General features: G+C 38.0%; 1 protein-coding gene across 2 annotated transcripts in view; it reads right to left on the reverse strand.

The window, feature by feature from the left end:
* Window positions 1-987: 987 nt before the first annotated feature.
* The window catches only part of ARSB (arylsulfatase B), a 77,463-nt gene continuing 63,692 nt past the window's right edge, over window positions 988-14,758 (reverse strand). Inside the window, exons 7-9 of one of the 2 annotated variants that reach the window (XR_015700949.1) lie at window positions 6,788-6,916; window positions 4,458-6,203; window positions 988-1,527 (exon numbers count right to left, since the gene is read on the reverse strand). Coding sequence is in view for 1 of the 2 variants with exons in the window: in XM_087741520.1 (XP_087597646.1) it covers window positions 5,938-6,203; window positions 6,788-6,916 (395 nt within the window). In the remaining variant the exon portion in view is untranslated. Of the gene's footprint in view, window positions 6,204-6,787; window positions 6,917-14,758 lie in introns of both variants that reach the window. The other variant, XM_087741520.1, reaches the window with a different exon arrangement.

Genomic DNA, 14,758 nt, shown 5'->3' on the forward strand with positions numbered 1-14,758 from the left:
AGGAGCATGTATGTAGGAAAATGAATTCACCCTTGACAACTGCTATGTCTAGGAAATGGTTTGGTGTTCCTAGGCTAAGCACAGCCCCACCTATGGTTATATTCTGGATCACCATGTATTGCTCGACATTATATATTTTTTTCTTTGTTGAGCGCTCTTTCATTTAGACTGAGTTCTGTGTTTTGTGATTCACTCGCCTATTTCTCATTTGGGTTTCTCTGGCCCTAGGATTACTAACACGGCTACACATACAGACAGTGTGCCCTTGTGTGCCAGACTCCATCACACATGCCATATCAGCGGCTCTGTCACTATCACCCCTTCCATCAGGACTCTTTGGTAAGTCTGCAATAGGGTGGCACAGGTCTAATAGGATTCTCTGCGTAACCTCAAGCTCATTTACTGCTTCTTAAAGAAAACATGGAAGAGCTTTGGTAATATCCCTAGTAGCCTTACTACCATTAAACCACTTTGTCAGAAAGTAAGATGAGAGGCAAATTCACAGAGTCCAACAGCGACTGCTAGTGGAGCTTCAAATCCACACAGACCACAAGGGTTTAAAATCTGCATTCTTCTGTTCGGAGATTCTGAAGAGGATTAAACTCAGAGTTCCATCCAAGAGCCATTTATCAACTTTAAGAAAGTTGGACAAATTATTTGCAGACTGAATATAGGGCCTTTGATTCAAGAACAGGTCCAGATCTTCCGTTTTGCTTATAAAATCGTTCCTTCCTTGCTTGTGTGCATCTTTTTGTAAATAAGCAATGCAAAATGAGTAGCCAGTGTGAGCATTCTTCCTAAACTTGGTTACTTCTCTGAAGCTTAAATCATTTCTACAGTATGAAAATGAAGACTTTTGAATTCAAAATGCTCAAACGTTTGCTACATTAAGAATGAATCTTAACTTGGAAAGGGATGAAATGAAGTTTTATTGAGAGAGTTCAAAATGCTTGCATTTTTGAATGTTACTCAAGTAACCACAAAACATGTAAAGAATTCTTTATTTCCCCATTTGAAACAACTGAACAGTATACAACTCTTTGCAGATGCCAACCTAAACGTGTCAGCCAGATGGTTTTTTTCCCCTATCCCAGTTCAATTAAAATATTTTATGAAGGACCACCCATGGAAAATAATTAGGAAATAAAACAAATAATTATGCGTACTGTAGCTGAGAAAATAATGAATCCTTGGATTTTAAAATATAACAAGAGGAAATAGAGGGTGAATTTGATACCTACAGAAGAGAGTGACGTGCCACAGTCTCTTCCTAGTACATGAATTATATGAACTAGAGTACCAGCAAGATACTGAAATGCAGATTGTAGGACACAGAGAAAAGAGAACATATAAAAGCTCTGCTTACCTCTGAAATTAAAATTAGATGTTCTTTAATCTTTTCCAACTTTAGCCAAGGAGCTGACATTGATGGGAGACTCAAACACGTTAATTACTTGAGCTTTTACGAGTTAGCTGATGTTTCTTTCTCTTCAATGAAATTGGGTAACAGCATAAAAAGAACAGTACCTGTATTAAAAACATCATTAACAAAAGTTGCCACTTCTGTGGGTAAGCCAACATCTTTCCTCATGTAATATGAGTGCCGAATGCTGAATGACACACAGGAATGTAGGGCAGAAATTCCCCCTGCCCCCAAGTCCAGTCTCTTGTTATTGTGGCAACCACATCCTGTAACTGCTACTATAAACTAAAATTTTATATGTGGGTATTGACTGAGAACAGTTAGCTTTCTAGTCTTACATGTCTGCTTATGTAGACAGAGCACTAAACAAATACGCGCTATGAGAAAAACAGCCAACTCTTTCAAGACTGAAAATAATGTAAATTCATTGGATCTACTTGCCTTACATACTGGGGAATGGCTGTCAACTTCTCCATTTGCATTTTGATTGCAAGAATAAATTAACCGACACATTCTGAACAAATGAGGAATGAAGTACTAAACAGATGGAACCTCTGATATTGGGATGATTTATTTCAAAAAGGCATTTGAAGGCCAACCTGTATCAGTAATGCATAACATACAGAAATGGTAATTCTAAAAGTTGCACAAGGTGATTTGACACCTTATTCTTTCAGAATTCCATATTCCAAACCATGTTACTAACCATATGCTACATAAAATTAGGATATAAAACTTGAAGTAGCAGTACTAAACAGGTAAGTTATAAACTAGCATAAATCATTATATTGGTATAAAATAAATAAACTGCAGTAGTTAGGAAAGGGAACTGCAATGAAGGTTTTTCTGGAGCTACTGAAGGAAAATGCAAGCTTTGTCAAGGTGATGCAATAGCTTATAAAAAGGTTTTGTTGCTTACATTTTCCATCCCTTCCTGTGGTCAGCAAATAACAGAGCCTGAGCCTCAGTTATTGTAAAGAATCTTCAAAAACTCAGAAGTGAAATGTTGCTGTGTTCTGAAGCCAAGATTGTCACAGTCCATTTGGATCTCTCAAATTTACAGGACAACATTTTATGAGCTCATTAGGTAAGAAGACAAACACACACATCAAACAAGGGCTCAATGCCCTTCGTACAGGCTAGTCTAACATGTGAATTCACTAATTCATCCCTTAATTCATAAGGTTTCTAACTCACAAGTTGTCTAATTCGTAACTCACAACTCATGCACCTATAAGCAAAATACTTACCTAGCCAATGATAAAAGTGCTCATCCTTCCTCCCCTGTCACGGTGCAGACCTCCTCTGTGTCACACTGGGAAGCAAGAAAGCCTCAGCAGTCTGGCTGCTGCTGGATATGCTTCAAAAGCCTTTTGGGTAAGCTGATGTATTTATACCTTCCAGCTTGGAAGGTTGATCTACACCATTTCCGTAAGTTAGTGGATTCTGAAGGAGCTGCCAGACAATCAATAGCAAGGATTATGGCTGCAGGAGACTGCAAGCTGCAGGTGATAATGGCTGCATAATGGCTTGTAGCTCCTTCTGTGGGTTGCCTGCTGTTGGTCTCACTTTGACTTAATGGCACTGCTCCCAACACACATCAGACCTTTGCATGAGCTGTGTGTTAGCTAAAATCTGAGCAGGAGCTGAGTGAACAGTCAAAAATGACAGAAAGAAAAGCTTAAACATGTTTTGTGAAATGGGAGGAGATATGATCAGGTATCAGTTTGGAGACCACCTTTGCAGAACATATAAATTGTTTTTGATATTTTAAAGATATTGGTTAATTGGTTAATATGAAATTTGCTGAATGTAGTATACTAAGAGCTTCTGTCACAGCGTATGTATTTTACCAGAAAATTCAAATTACCTGGAAGCAGGTCACAAACAAACAGATGATTCTTCACACAGTGTCTAGTTAAGCTGTGGAAATGTGCGATTGTGTGAATACCAACAGTTTACAAGGTATTGTAACGCTGTGCACTATGCCCATGGACCCCAATGGAAAGGTTGTGCAACCTCACCGAAGAGAAAAAAAATCACTGAAGGCAACCAAATACATAGAAGTTAAATCTCTGAGGCTCTGAGGAATTGTTTAGAAGATCAGGGACAATCTGAAGAGCTTATCACATATACTGGCCCTGGTCATATCCTGCTGCAACCATCTGCTTTCAGCCAATGACAGATGAACGGAGAAGGATATTGAACATTGGTCTGAAACAGGGTTCCAAAACATATCTATCCAAATCACAGAGAATACATGTTTGCCCACTATAGGAGAATTATTTCCTCCTAAACTATTTTTCTTCTTTCCCCATCTTCAAGGCTGAAGAGACTGAATGAAATAGAACTGAAAAAATACTGAAATAAAGGAGCAGAAGTGACAAAGGAGAGAGAGAAACATGAGGCTCTTTGAAAAAAAGACAAGCAGCTGAACAGGCTTCTGGAGAGCTTTGGCTTCACTTCTACTTGTAGGAAAACATCAAAGGTGGAAAAGGCAGGCTAGATTTAAGACACTGTAATGGAGAATCAGCTGTATCAGAAAGCAGGAATTTCTGTTCATTTTCAGTTTTCTTAAGTTTCATCTTTTCCATGCTTTATCTTTCTATTTAAAAAAAAAAAGCACAAATTCTGTCAAGTCTGTCTCTTCATGAATTTGTTTGCTAACAATTAGCACAAGTCTCCTGAGGGAAAACTGGGAAAAGGTGTGCAAAATTTTAGTGCAATTTATAGGAGTTGGTCCTGCAGCCAGAAAATAGGCTATTAGATCCCTGCTTTCTGGAAAGGATGACAACTAGAGCTCTGCAGCCTGAGAACTTGGCTAAGGACACTGAGAAGCAGTACCAGAACTCTGGCCAGACTCCAGAGGTTTGAAAGATTAAGAGAGCTGGTGGGTTGATCTTGCATCAATTTGATGAGTAACCGAAAAATGTTGCTTGGCCTGGTTTCTTCATGGCTCAGAGCCCACTTCAGCATGAAAACAGTCTCTACTATGGCAATAAAGAAACAAAATCTGAGAAGAAAGGGTACTCACGAGGCAGGCTATAAAAGTAAGGTTTTGTTCACCACAGAATCATTGAGTAATTCATGCAGAAAGGGCCCTTTGGAGGTCACCTGGTTGTTCCTCACCACTTCCACCAAAGCAGGGCCAACTTCAAATTCAATAGGGATAAATCACATTGCTCAGGGTCTTCTCCAACCAAGGACTGAACATCTCCAAGGATAGGGATGCCACAGCCTTGCAGTTTCCATATTTGACTAACCTCATGGTGTGATTTTTTTTTTTCTTTTCTTGTATTGAATTGGAACTCCATGTGTTCCCTGTGTGCTTCTCATCTTTGTGCACCTCTGAGAAGAATCTGGCTTCATCTTCTCTATGCCCTCACATTAGGTAGCTGAAGATTGCAATTTCCCCTTTCTCTTTCTTCTCTGGCATAAACTAACCCATTTCTTTAGCCTCCCCTCGTTTGCTCTCCTCCCTGTGATCATCTTCATGGTGCTCCACTGGACTTACTCCAATTTGTCAATACTCTTCTTGCACAGGGAAGCCCAAAATGTGACGCCACGCTCCAGCGCTGAATAGAGGGGAATAAACACTTCCCCTAAAGTGCTGGCTACGTTCTCGCTTACATGGACCAACATGTGGTTGGTTGTCTTCACCAAGTGAGGCCATGGCAACTCTTGTTCTATTTATTGTCCAGCAGGACGCCTAGAATTTTTTTCCCCACAAAAATGCTTTTTATCCGGTCATAGCCCAGCGTGTATTCCTGCATGGGGCTATTCCACACCAAGTGCAAGACTCTGCCTTTGTTGAACTTCATGAAGTCTTTGTTCACGCATTTCTTCAGCCTGTCAAGATGCCTCTGCCTGACAGCCCTGCACTCCAGTTGACCACCACTCTACTCCAGTTTGATACATTAACAGTGAACAAGGATTAGGGATTTTGCTGTATTCTGGGAGGTTTTGGTTTTCTTACTGTGGGAGATTTCCGTCTGTTCCCTTTTCTGGACAGAGGTGCGTGTTAAAGGCAAAAATTATTATGTCAACTGTTGTAATTTTTTTCTATGCTGTACAGATATGTAACAGCTTCCACTAGAATTTTTCTCCTGGACAAACATGAAACCAAAAATCAGTTTATTCCACAAGATGGATGCATTCCGGATGTCCCTGCTGCCATGATTCATTGCAGCTATTCAAGAAAAGTAATCTCTTTCAAGGAGGGAGGCAACAATTTACCTGCTGCATTAAAAGCATATTCTGGACAAAGAATACTCGAACAACAGATTTATAATTTTACCAACATTTCACATACAATTGTTGGGAAGGAGAGAGTGGGAAAAGACTGAAGTAAGATTCCCAACCTATTTTAAGAGTACAAAATACTGAATTACTCAAGGAATGGGCTCACAATTAGCAACAGTTTAATAAACAAGGTAAGAAATACGTGACTAGGACCCTGAGTCCATAAACCATACTCTGCTACAGGGTTGTTTTTCAGGATGCAGTGCTGTGCACTATGCCCAAGGACCCCAGGCCCCCGTTGCTGCTGGATCACAGTGGGGATCTTCATCAGGGTAGAACACAGGCACTGAACGTTTATAATAATACTGAAGCCGTGAGAGCAGTTTTTTCACCACATGAGGATATTTTTCAGACAAATCATTTTTCTCTTCGGGATCATGAACAATATCAAATAGCCAAAGCCTCTTTGTTGGTGGATCAGATGACTGAATCATAGATTCATTGAACAAAGATGGTGGAGGGAACCAATGACTGCAGCCTGCAGAAACAGGAACAGACCAAGGGTTAATTCTCAGATACGGAGGAGCAGTGTGGAGACGTAGAGGTATACTGTAATTGACAAATTCACTAGGTCCCTGGACAAGCCACTGGGCAGTGACTGTTGCTGCATTCCTTAACTCTAACCCAGCACCAGCATCTCTCTAGTTCAGGGCTACCTATACAGAAGTCCTATTTATACAAAAGAGCTGCACCATGGGGATTCAAACTTCCATGTCATTTAATTGCATATCAATAAATTTCACGGACTTTCTTCTTGGATTCGATGATCCTTACGGGTCCCTATGGGTCCCTTATGGGTCCCTTCCAACTTCAGATATTCTATAATTCCATGGTAGTTTTTCCACTACTGTGAAAGTCATTTGTATACAAAATATTTGCAAAATGAAATAATATGTTGTATGGATTTTAGAAGTGCCCCTTCTAGATTTCTGCATATGATCAAAAACCTGAAGAAGTTAGCAGAATAACTAAAAGAAATGAAAATACATTAAACAGAATTAAACTGTGTTTGGGGCAGGTGGGAAATATGACACACTGTAGAAAAAGGAGTTACTTCATTACCTGGATATCCAGTTAGTAACTTCCATTTTCCATGTCGGATTGCTGCATGCATGGATATATTGAAAAGTGTATCATCCCATGGAGAAGAATTGCTCTGTGGTAAAGATGTCCTGTTGTCAATGCCAAGACCTTAATGAAACAGTAAACTAAGTTAGGTACATTGCATATGCATGAAGTAATTTTTAGAATTCTGTTGGAAAACAAAGCACTATCACTCATTTACTTTTATGTATTGGATAAAGAATTTGTTATATGTATGTGGAAAGATCTGTGCTATGATCCACTGGATGTATTTAACTCAGAACTTGAACTGCACCCCAAAAAGTTACCAGTGGAAAATGTCACACCTGAGTCCAGATAACCAGACTCATTTTGTATACATATATTATATGTGTATCTCATATACCTATATTAAGAATGCTCACAACTGGAATTGCTAAATTTGCTCATACAAGTGCCTGCATCTTTTGCCAGTTAGGAATATAGGATTGAAACATCTCCTGAATCAATGCTGCTACTGTTCATTCTCTTAGATCACTCTAAGGACCAAATCCCAGGTCCTAACTTGTATCCACACGCAGAGAGCTGTCTCTCTGGACTGAACTGGCTACATTCACACAGATCCACAGCTGGTCAGTGAGGTACTTCTATGGCATGACACAGTGTGAAGTGTGTCTTCATGCTGTCTTTGGGAGAGTTGCATGTGACGTGGCCCCATATCCAGACACTGCAGAAAACTCAACTCTAACTCAACTATGTGCAAATTCCGTCTCAAAAGGAAACCTGAAGCTCCTTATAGGAGGGAGCTTAGAAAAAAATTAACATGCATACACCAGGGATGATCAGGAGACCCATTCTTTACTGAGACCAGCAGGGAATCAGACAGACACTCCAAGAGCATCCAAATCATCTTGCACATCTGCTTTCATAAACAAGATAGGAGTTTAAGACATAAAATCTAAGAGTTTTATATTAACTGTATCAGCTGATACCTGTTTACCAAAAGACTACCAGAAGGCAACTCTATAATCAGACTAGAAATAAGACATCAGGAGGTGGAGAGAAACCAATGTTGATTTTCTAGCATCTTTCAAGAGATGACTTTCAATTAGTTTAGGGAATTTGAAGGACTCAACTGACAGACGTTTGCCACTGAAATGAAAAAGAGAATCCATGAGATGTACAATGGTCATGTGAGATCCAATATTAGAAGCAGAACTAGAGGCTTCTAAAAAGAGTAAATTCTGTATGTCACAGTGGGGCAAATATACATCTGATAGAAGAGAGCAACATACAGATTGGAAAGAAAATGCTGGGACACAATTTCTCTATTTTTTATGAAGGTCCTGCTAAGTTTCTATTTTATTACTGGGCTTCACACTTTGAGTTAGTTTTTCTTTAATAAACACTTTCTGTGCATACCCCAAGTTCCCTGTTTACATCAGATTTGTATAATGTTCCCAGATAAATAAGGCTATAAAAGGGGACTAATTGTTTAGAGTAGGCATACACAGACTGGGGAGGACTCAGCTGATCTTAGATCATGAAGCACTGAAGCTGATGGTAAAAAAAACCCAAACCCTGATAAAACCAAGGAAAACTTCATAAATACTCCCAGAAGAATCTCTTCTGGAAGATAAATTCCCACACAGCCATGTGATGTCTGTAGCAGATATGAAACAGTTTAAAGATTAATCTTGCTTACTTTTCAACATCATTACATTATGTATTATTCTGTCATACTGTTTTCTACTGGGAATACTCATCTTTGCCATCTACTTTCTTAAAGAGCACAATGGAAGACATTCAGCAGATCAAAAACCACAACCATGTTTTTTAAACATTAAGTCTCAAAATTACAATATTAAGGCTTGGTCTAAAGGAAAAATTATGTGAGTCTGCCTTTCTGATTTTAAGGTTTAGCATGGAGAATATGCTTCTGATTGCTGAGCTATGGTATGTGAAGCCATAGTATTACACAAGATAAATTGTTTAAAATACTTCAAATAAATAAACTGTATGAAAGATTGTATTTGTAGATATACTTTGCAAAATATCCTTAGAATGCCATGCATGAGACTTAAAATAAGATTCAAGAAGATAAAATAATTTAAAAAAAAATTTTAAAAAAAATTATTAAAAAAAAAATTAAAAAAAATTATTTGGTCCAGGAAACAAAACCAAATTCCTAAACTAAAAAATGCTTTTACCAGAGCTTGTAGTTGAAGCTGTTTGGTGGAATATTATCTTTCAGCAAAATTTCTTGAAGATAAAAAGATAAATTCCCTCATGTTGAGCTATTATAAACAGAACTCTGTCACTCATGTTAACTCACCCATTGCAAGCACTTGTCTTGTGCCAAAGAAATGTACTGTCTGTTATTCAGATAAGTGCATTGCTTCCTAGGCAGTACAGGTCAACTTTTATCAGACATATCAGCCATGGAAAACAGACTGATGCTTCCTTGAATGCTCTCTACACAGGATATTTATAGGACTGCCAGGTTATTACATTATATAAGCACCAGATACAGAACTAAGATAAATAAAAATATTGCTTGACGTAAGTTCTCTTCTTCCCATCACATGACTTTCACCTTGAGCTTGGATATTCCTCCTCCTGCATTTACCTTACTTTCTCCTTCTCTTCAGCCCAGCTGTTAAGTTTCTATGTCTGTGTTCATTCTTCAGCTTCTGCTAGTGCAGGTGAAATGCAAAATGCCTGGGCAGTCTTCTCCCTCGCCGTATGAATTTTAGAGAGATCCCTTTTCCAATGGGGCAGATTAAAGAAGTCACATTCTTTTTGTTTCCTTTGCAAGACAAAACATTCATTCCCATAGTATCTAAGCAGTTTTTCTCTGCATGTCTTCTAGACTGTTAGGGTTTTTTTCCTTCTTTTTCTCCATTATGGGTGACCAGGCAATAATGACAGCCCCATGGACTAATTTAGCAGTCAGAGGACAGATGCCTTTTATTGGTCTGTGTAATCAAGTCTGCCTTCACAAGCCCACATACTTTCCCTATAGACTTATATATAAATAATATGATGCTTTTGCTTGTGCAAAAAGGCTAGACATTTTAGTTTTCTGCTGTTTGATCCACAGTGTATCAGTGGCTAATGAAATACTAAAGCTTTGGTTTTACCTTAAAACAAAAATCTCACAGCCTTTGCCATGAATTTTCTTATTTTCAAACAGAAGCCACTGTTTCCTGAAGCCCAACTTCAGACCCTCACCAGCTGATGTATTTCTTTTTAAGTAGTCTCTTGGGAAATGATACGACTTTTATTAGTTAAGAAAGCAGTGAAATTTCATTCAGATATTTATTTTCAAATATTGAATGCTACAACAAATTGATCTAAATATTTTAGTGTTTTGCTTGGAGTGTAGGTCACCAAAAAGTATTCAAATAGCTTTTATACCTCTATAGAAAAAACAAGTCCTTCAGAAAATGTTGCCCTTGGTAAGTGACTTTGGAGTTTATATCATATTTCAAGACCATCCTTAGCCTTACCAGCCTGAAAAACGGTTTCAGGATCAGATTTTAAAAGGAATTGAGATGGCCAACTCCCCCTACCTGCAAAAGCAGTTTATTATCTAAATACTTTAAAAGCCTGGCCCTTTGCCCTTTATGAAAACTTCAGCTTAGTTCTTTTATTTCTGTTATCATACATTTTCTCTATAAACAGATATATACTCTAAATTAGGATGTAGAAGCCTAAATAATTTTCAATAGCTAATTTGTATCTTCAAGATACCTGATTTTTCAGAAGGCCAATGTCATCAACTCTGAAAAATCTAGGCAAGTTGCTCAGAAAGCATCAGTCAAAAATGTTAGCTGCATTTGCAAAAATAATTGCCATTTTGATAATTTGAATATTCCATAGCACACTCTTCAAGCAGGACATTGAAAAATTTACTACTGAATAAGTAACATCCAGAAAGATCACCAGAGAATATGTGGGACTTTTCTAAAAAGTGAACAATTTTTCAATGCATTAAGCTTTGCTAATGCACAAACGTAAGTACTACAAAAGGGAAAGTAATGAACATGGGGGAAAAAAGCCAATCCTCACTCTGCATAGACAAAACCAATGTGCTCTGAACAAGCTATTGCTATTTAGGAAGGAGTTTGTGAAGTTGTAATGAACAGGTACTGTTCAGCAGCAGTCAAGAAAAGCAAACCCAATATGAGAAGTGGCAAAGAACAGGACACTATGCCACCACCTAGGTCCTTGTTGTGCCTCACACGAGATACTGTGTGGTTTTCGTCCCCATGTTACAAAACAGACACAGAACAGCTTCTGTGTCAGGAATGACTAGATAAATAGGACTCTTCATCCTCAAAGATGAAGTGGAAGAAAAATCCATCGAGGATTCTCCTATCCAAAATCACAACCTAAAAATCAGGAGCTCCATTAGCTGCAGGTTGTGGGGGACACGCAAGAGAAGTATATTTATGTGCGTGCCCTCATACGCTCCTTCCTATACAACTGCTACTCTCAGAAACAGAATAATGAGCTAGGCAGATTTTTGGCCTGACCATACACAAGACATGTCACCAAATTACTTCCAGTTCAGGACAAGCCAAATATTTTGTTTACAAAAGAAAGCACTATGTCGAAGCAGATTTATGCAACCTCTATTATTATATTAATGTCTGTACGTACTGAACTGAAAGGGTCAAAACTTTCACAAAAGGTAAGTATAGAATCATAGAATATCTCAAGTTGGAATGGACCCCTAAGGATCATCAAGTCCAACTCCCTGGTCCTTGCAGGACTACCTAAAACTAAACCATATGACTAAAAGCGTTGTCCAGATGCTCCTTGAACTCTGACAGGCTTGGTGCCATGACCACTTTTGTGAGGAGCCTGTTCCAGTGACCGACCACCCTCTCAATGAAGAAATTTTTCCTCATGTTCTGAACTTCCCCCGATGCAGCTTCATTCCAGCTCCTCGTGTCCTATCGCTGGTCACCAGAGAGAGGAGATCAGCACCTCCCCCTCCGCTGCCCCCAGTGAGGAAGCTGTAGGCTGCGATGAGGTCATCCGTCAGCATTCTCCAAGCTGAGCAAACCAAGTGACCTCAGCTGCTCCTCGTTAAGTCTTGCCTTCGAGACCTTTCACCATCTTCGTCGCCCTCCTCTAGAAGTATATGTAATTCAGATTCAGGTTTAATTGTAGTTTTACAAATACATGAACACCATGAGTCATTTCTAGCATACCCTCTAGTTTACTTTCAGTGCTATTCTTAAAAGGAGGATTAGCATAAAGAAATAAGAATATTAATTTGTATTAGCAATGGCTTCCAGTGCATAGATCATTCTGTATCAGTGCAGATAAGTCAGTTATTTGCTTAAGGCTTGTTTTTCACTTGTACCAGAACATAAATCAAGAGTAAACTAATTGAAATAATGGATTTACACCAGATTTCTACTACTGTGACTGAGATCAGAACCTGATACCTAAATTAATTCCTGCTTTAGTCATACAATTTTAAATTTAAAAGAAAACCCTACAATTTACAGAAAAGTTACAAGATGACAGGTTTTGCCACACTGAAGAAGTCATTTGGTACATTCAATGCAGCAGTGCGTCCCAAGAAGTAATTAATAGCTGATGATTCAGAGTAAAACAGAAAAGATAAACCAAAACTGTTTACTTTACCTAGCGATCTGTTCTTTCACTTCACTTTCTAAGCATAGGGAAGATCATAAAAAATGATGCAATGTGCTTAGCCCTGTTTTTTTCCTCCCAGCCTTTCAAAAAAGCTCTTCTGACCTCATGCAAAATCCCATGTGTACTCCTGATTTAATACAGCATTTAGGTTATGTGGGTAGCTCTTCCAGAGGAAAAAAACTGTCTTCCTATGTATTTTTGCATATACTTACAATAGCCTTCTGCTTAACTCATTAATTCACCTATCCAACTGGGCAATGATTTCTGAGGGTGGAAAATAGGAAGAAATGTTTCTTCACATTTCTTCCCTGGTGATCAGTGTATGCTTGAGAATTAATCATCTGTTCCTTGGCTCATAGAATCCTCGTCTATCAGAAACTTCACTAAAATAAAATACTAATTTATCTGACCACCATGAAAAAGACAAAAATGTCTGAAAATCCACTTATTTTCTGTGTAACTCAAAACCTTTTAAATTGTTCTACTACTGCTGTACACCACAATAACTTTGTGACTCTTTGATGCCTGCAATGCTACATGGTAATAAAAAAAAAGAGTTGATCCAGTTTTACTACATTATACAGCTTTAGATGTCTTATCAGAAGCTCTCTACTCCTCTTCCTGTATGGGGCCTATAAATCCAACTTGTTTGTTTTTCTAAGTCTTCAGATGTTCCTGACAGGTTTCACTGATATTGTCTGAAATATTTAATAGTCAGTCAAGAGCAAATACTAAAAAAAACCTGCACGTTTTCCTAATGCAAGCAAAATAAAAAAATAGCAAAGACAACAACAAAAAGGCACTGCAACACAGTACTTAGTAGGTAGGCTGGAAAATTCAAATCTGTCAGCATCTTTGTAAATATTTCCTATTATTTGTTTCAATCTTTTGCTTTCCACTCTGCAAAGCAAATATTTCAAGCATCATGTAACCATCAGTTGTAAAAAAAGATTTAAGGATAGTCAACACCCATACTGTGTAAATTTGCAAGGGTAAAAAAAAAAAGGGTACAATCTGAACTTTTTTTTTTAAAAGACAGGCTCATTCTTTAGATCAGTCTAAAATGTTTCTGTGGAAACATTTTATTAAATGTAATGAATTTCTTTAAGAGTATACTCATTTAACCTTTGCTAATTTTTAATCATAAGAAGGAAGAAGATAAACTGCAAATTTTCAGCTGAGATTCAGCTGAAGGAAGAAGATAAACTGCAAATTTTCAGCTGAGATTCAGCTGAGGGAATACATATTCTATATCGATATATATATGATATTTGCACAGATCTAATAAGCATAGATCAACTACTCTTCTCATTCCTCTATCTCTCCTTTCTTTCAATAAGACCAACTCAAGTAACTGGTAGAAACCCAAAATGTGAAGATATAAATAGACAGTACATCTAAAAATAAAATATTCTGCCTTCAGTCTATGATTAAGATGATGAAAATTATCCATGTTGAGAAGAAGTTTTCTTGGCTGGTAAAAGATCAAAGAGCACACAGTTCTCTCTAACATGCCATTTAGCGAGGTCCCAACCACAAAATTTAAAGGGTCCAAAACAATATTGCTTGAAGCATGCTATATTTCTGTACACTGTGGTCTACAATACTAGTGTGCAGGGAGCCAATGTTGGGTACTGGAGAGCAATTTTGGAGAAAGACAGAAGAATGTTAATTTATTATTTATTTGGGAGACAGACCCCTGCCCAAAGAGTTAATCTAAACAGCCTAAGTGAGTGTCAGATTGACTATGCCTCTACAATTTTCCAATATCCTACACAGTAACAAAAACATTCTTTTATAAGCAGCTACATATAATCAGTGCCCTTTATGGACAACAGAAGCAAATGAAGCTTCTGCCTTTGTTTCTTCATCTGCAAAACAAGGATGTTAGAAGTTATCTACCTTTTGCATTATATTTCACAAATGAAAAAGTGAAAAATATCAGCATTCTCTATAGTTAAACTTCTATTTATGATAATACAGTGTAGCAGCAGATTCAGCCATATGACAGGGAAAATAAAATCACAAAAAGCTCCAAGCTTAATTGCAACCTGCTTGATGGAAAAGACTGAAAAGCATGCATTAAGAAAAGCCACAAAGCGCAGGGTGAATTAAGATTTTAGATGGCTCACAGACTTTTCAGTGCAGATTAAAAACACATCTGAAACAAATAATAAACAGGTGCTACTCCTTTGCAGGTGTAAAGTACATTTAACAGCTTTCAGCCAAAGCTGGAATATCACCAACATTTCCAACAAGTGTGTGTGCGTATTACACTACCTGGATGTCTAA

The sequence above is a fragment of the Nipponia nippon genome, unplaced genomic scaffold (genome assembly GCF_047370975.1).
Source record: "Nipponia nippon isolate SJK-2023a ecotype South Korea unplaced genomic scaffold, ASM4737097v1 scaffold_8, whole genome shotgun sequence".
In the NCBI taxonomy this organism is placed as follows: domain Eukaryota; kingdom Metazoa; phylum Chordata; class Aves; order Pelecaniformes; family Threskiornithidae; genus Nipponia; species Nipponia nippon.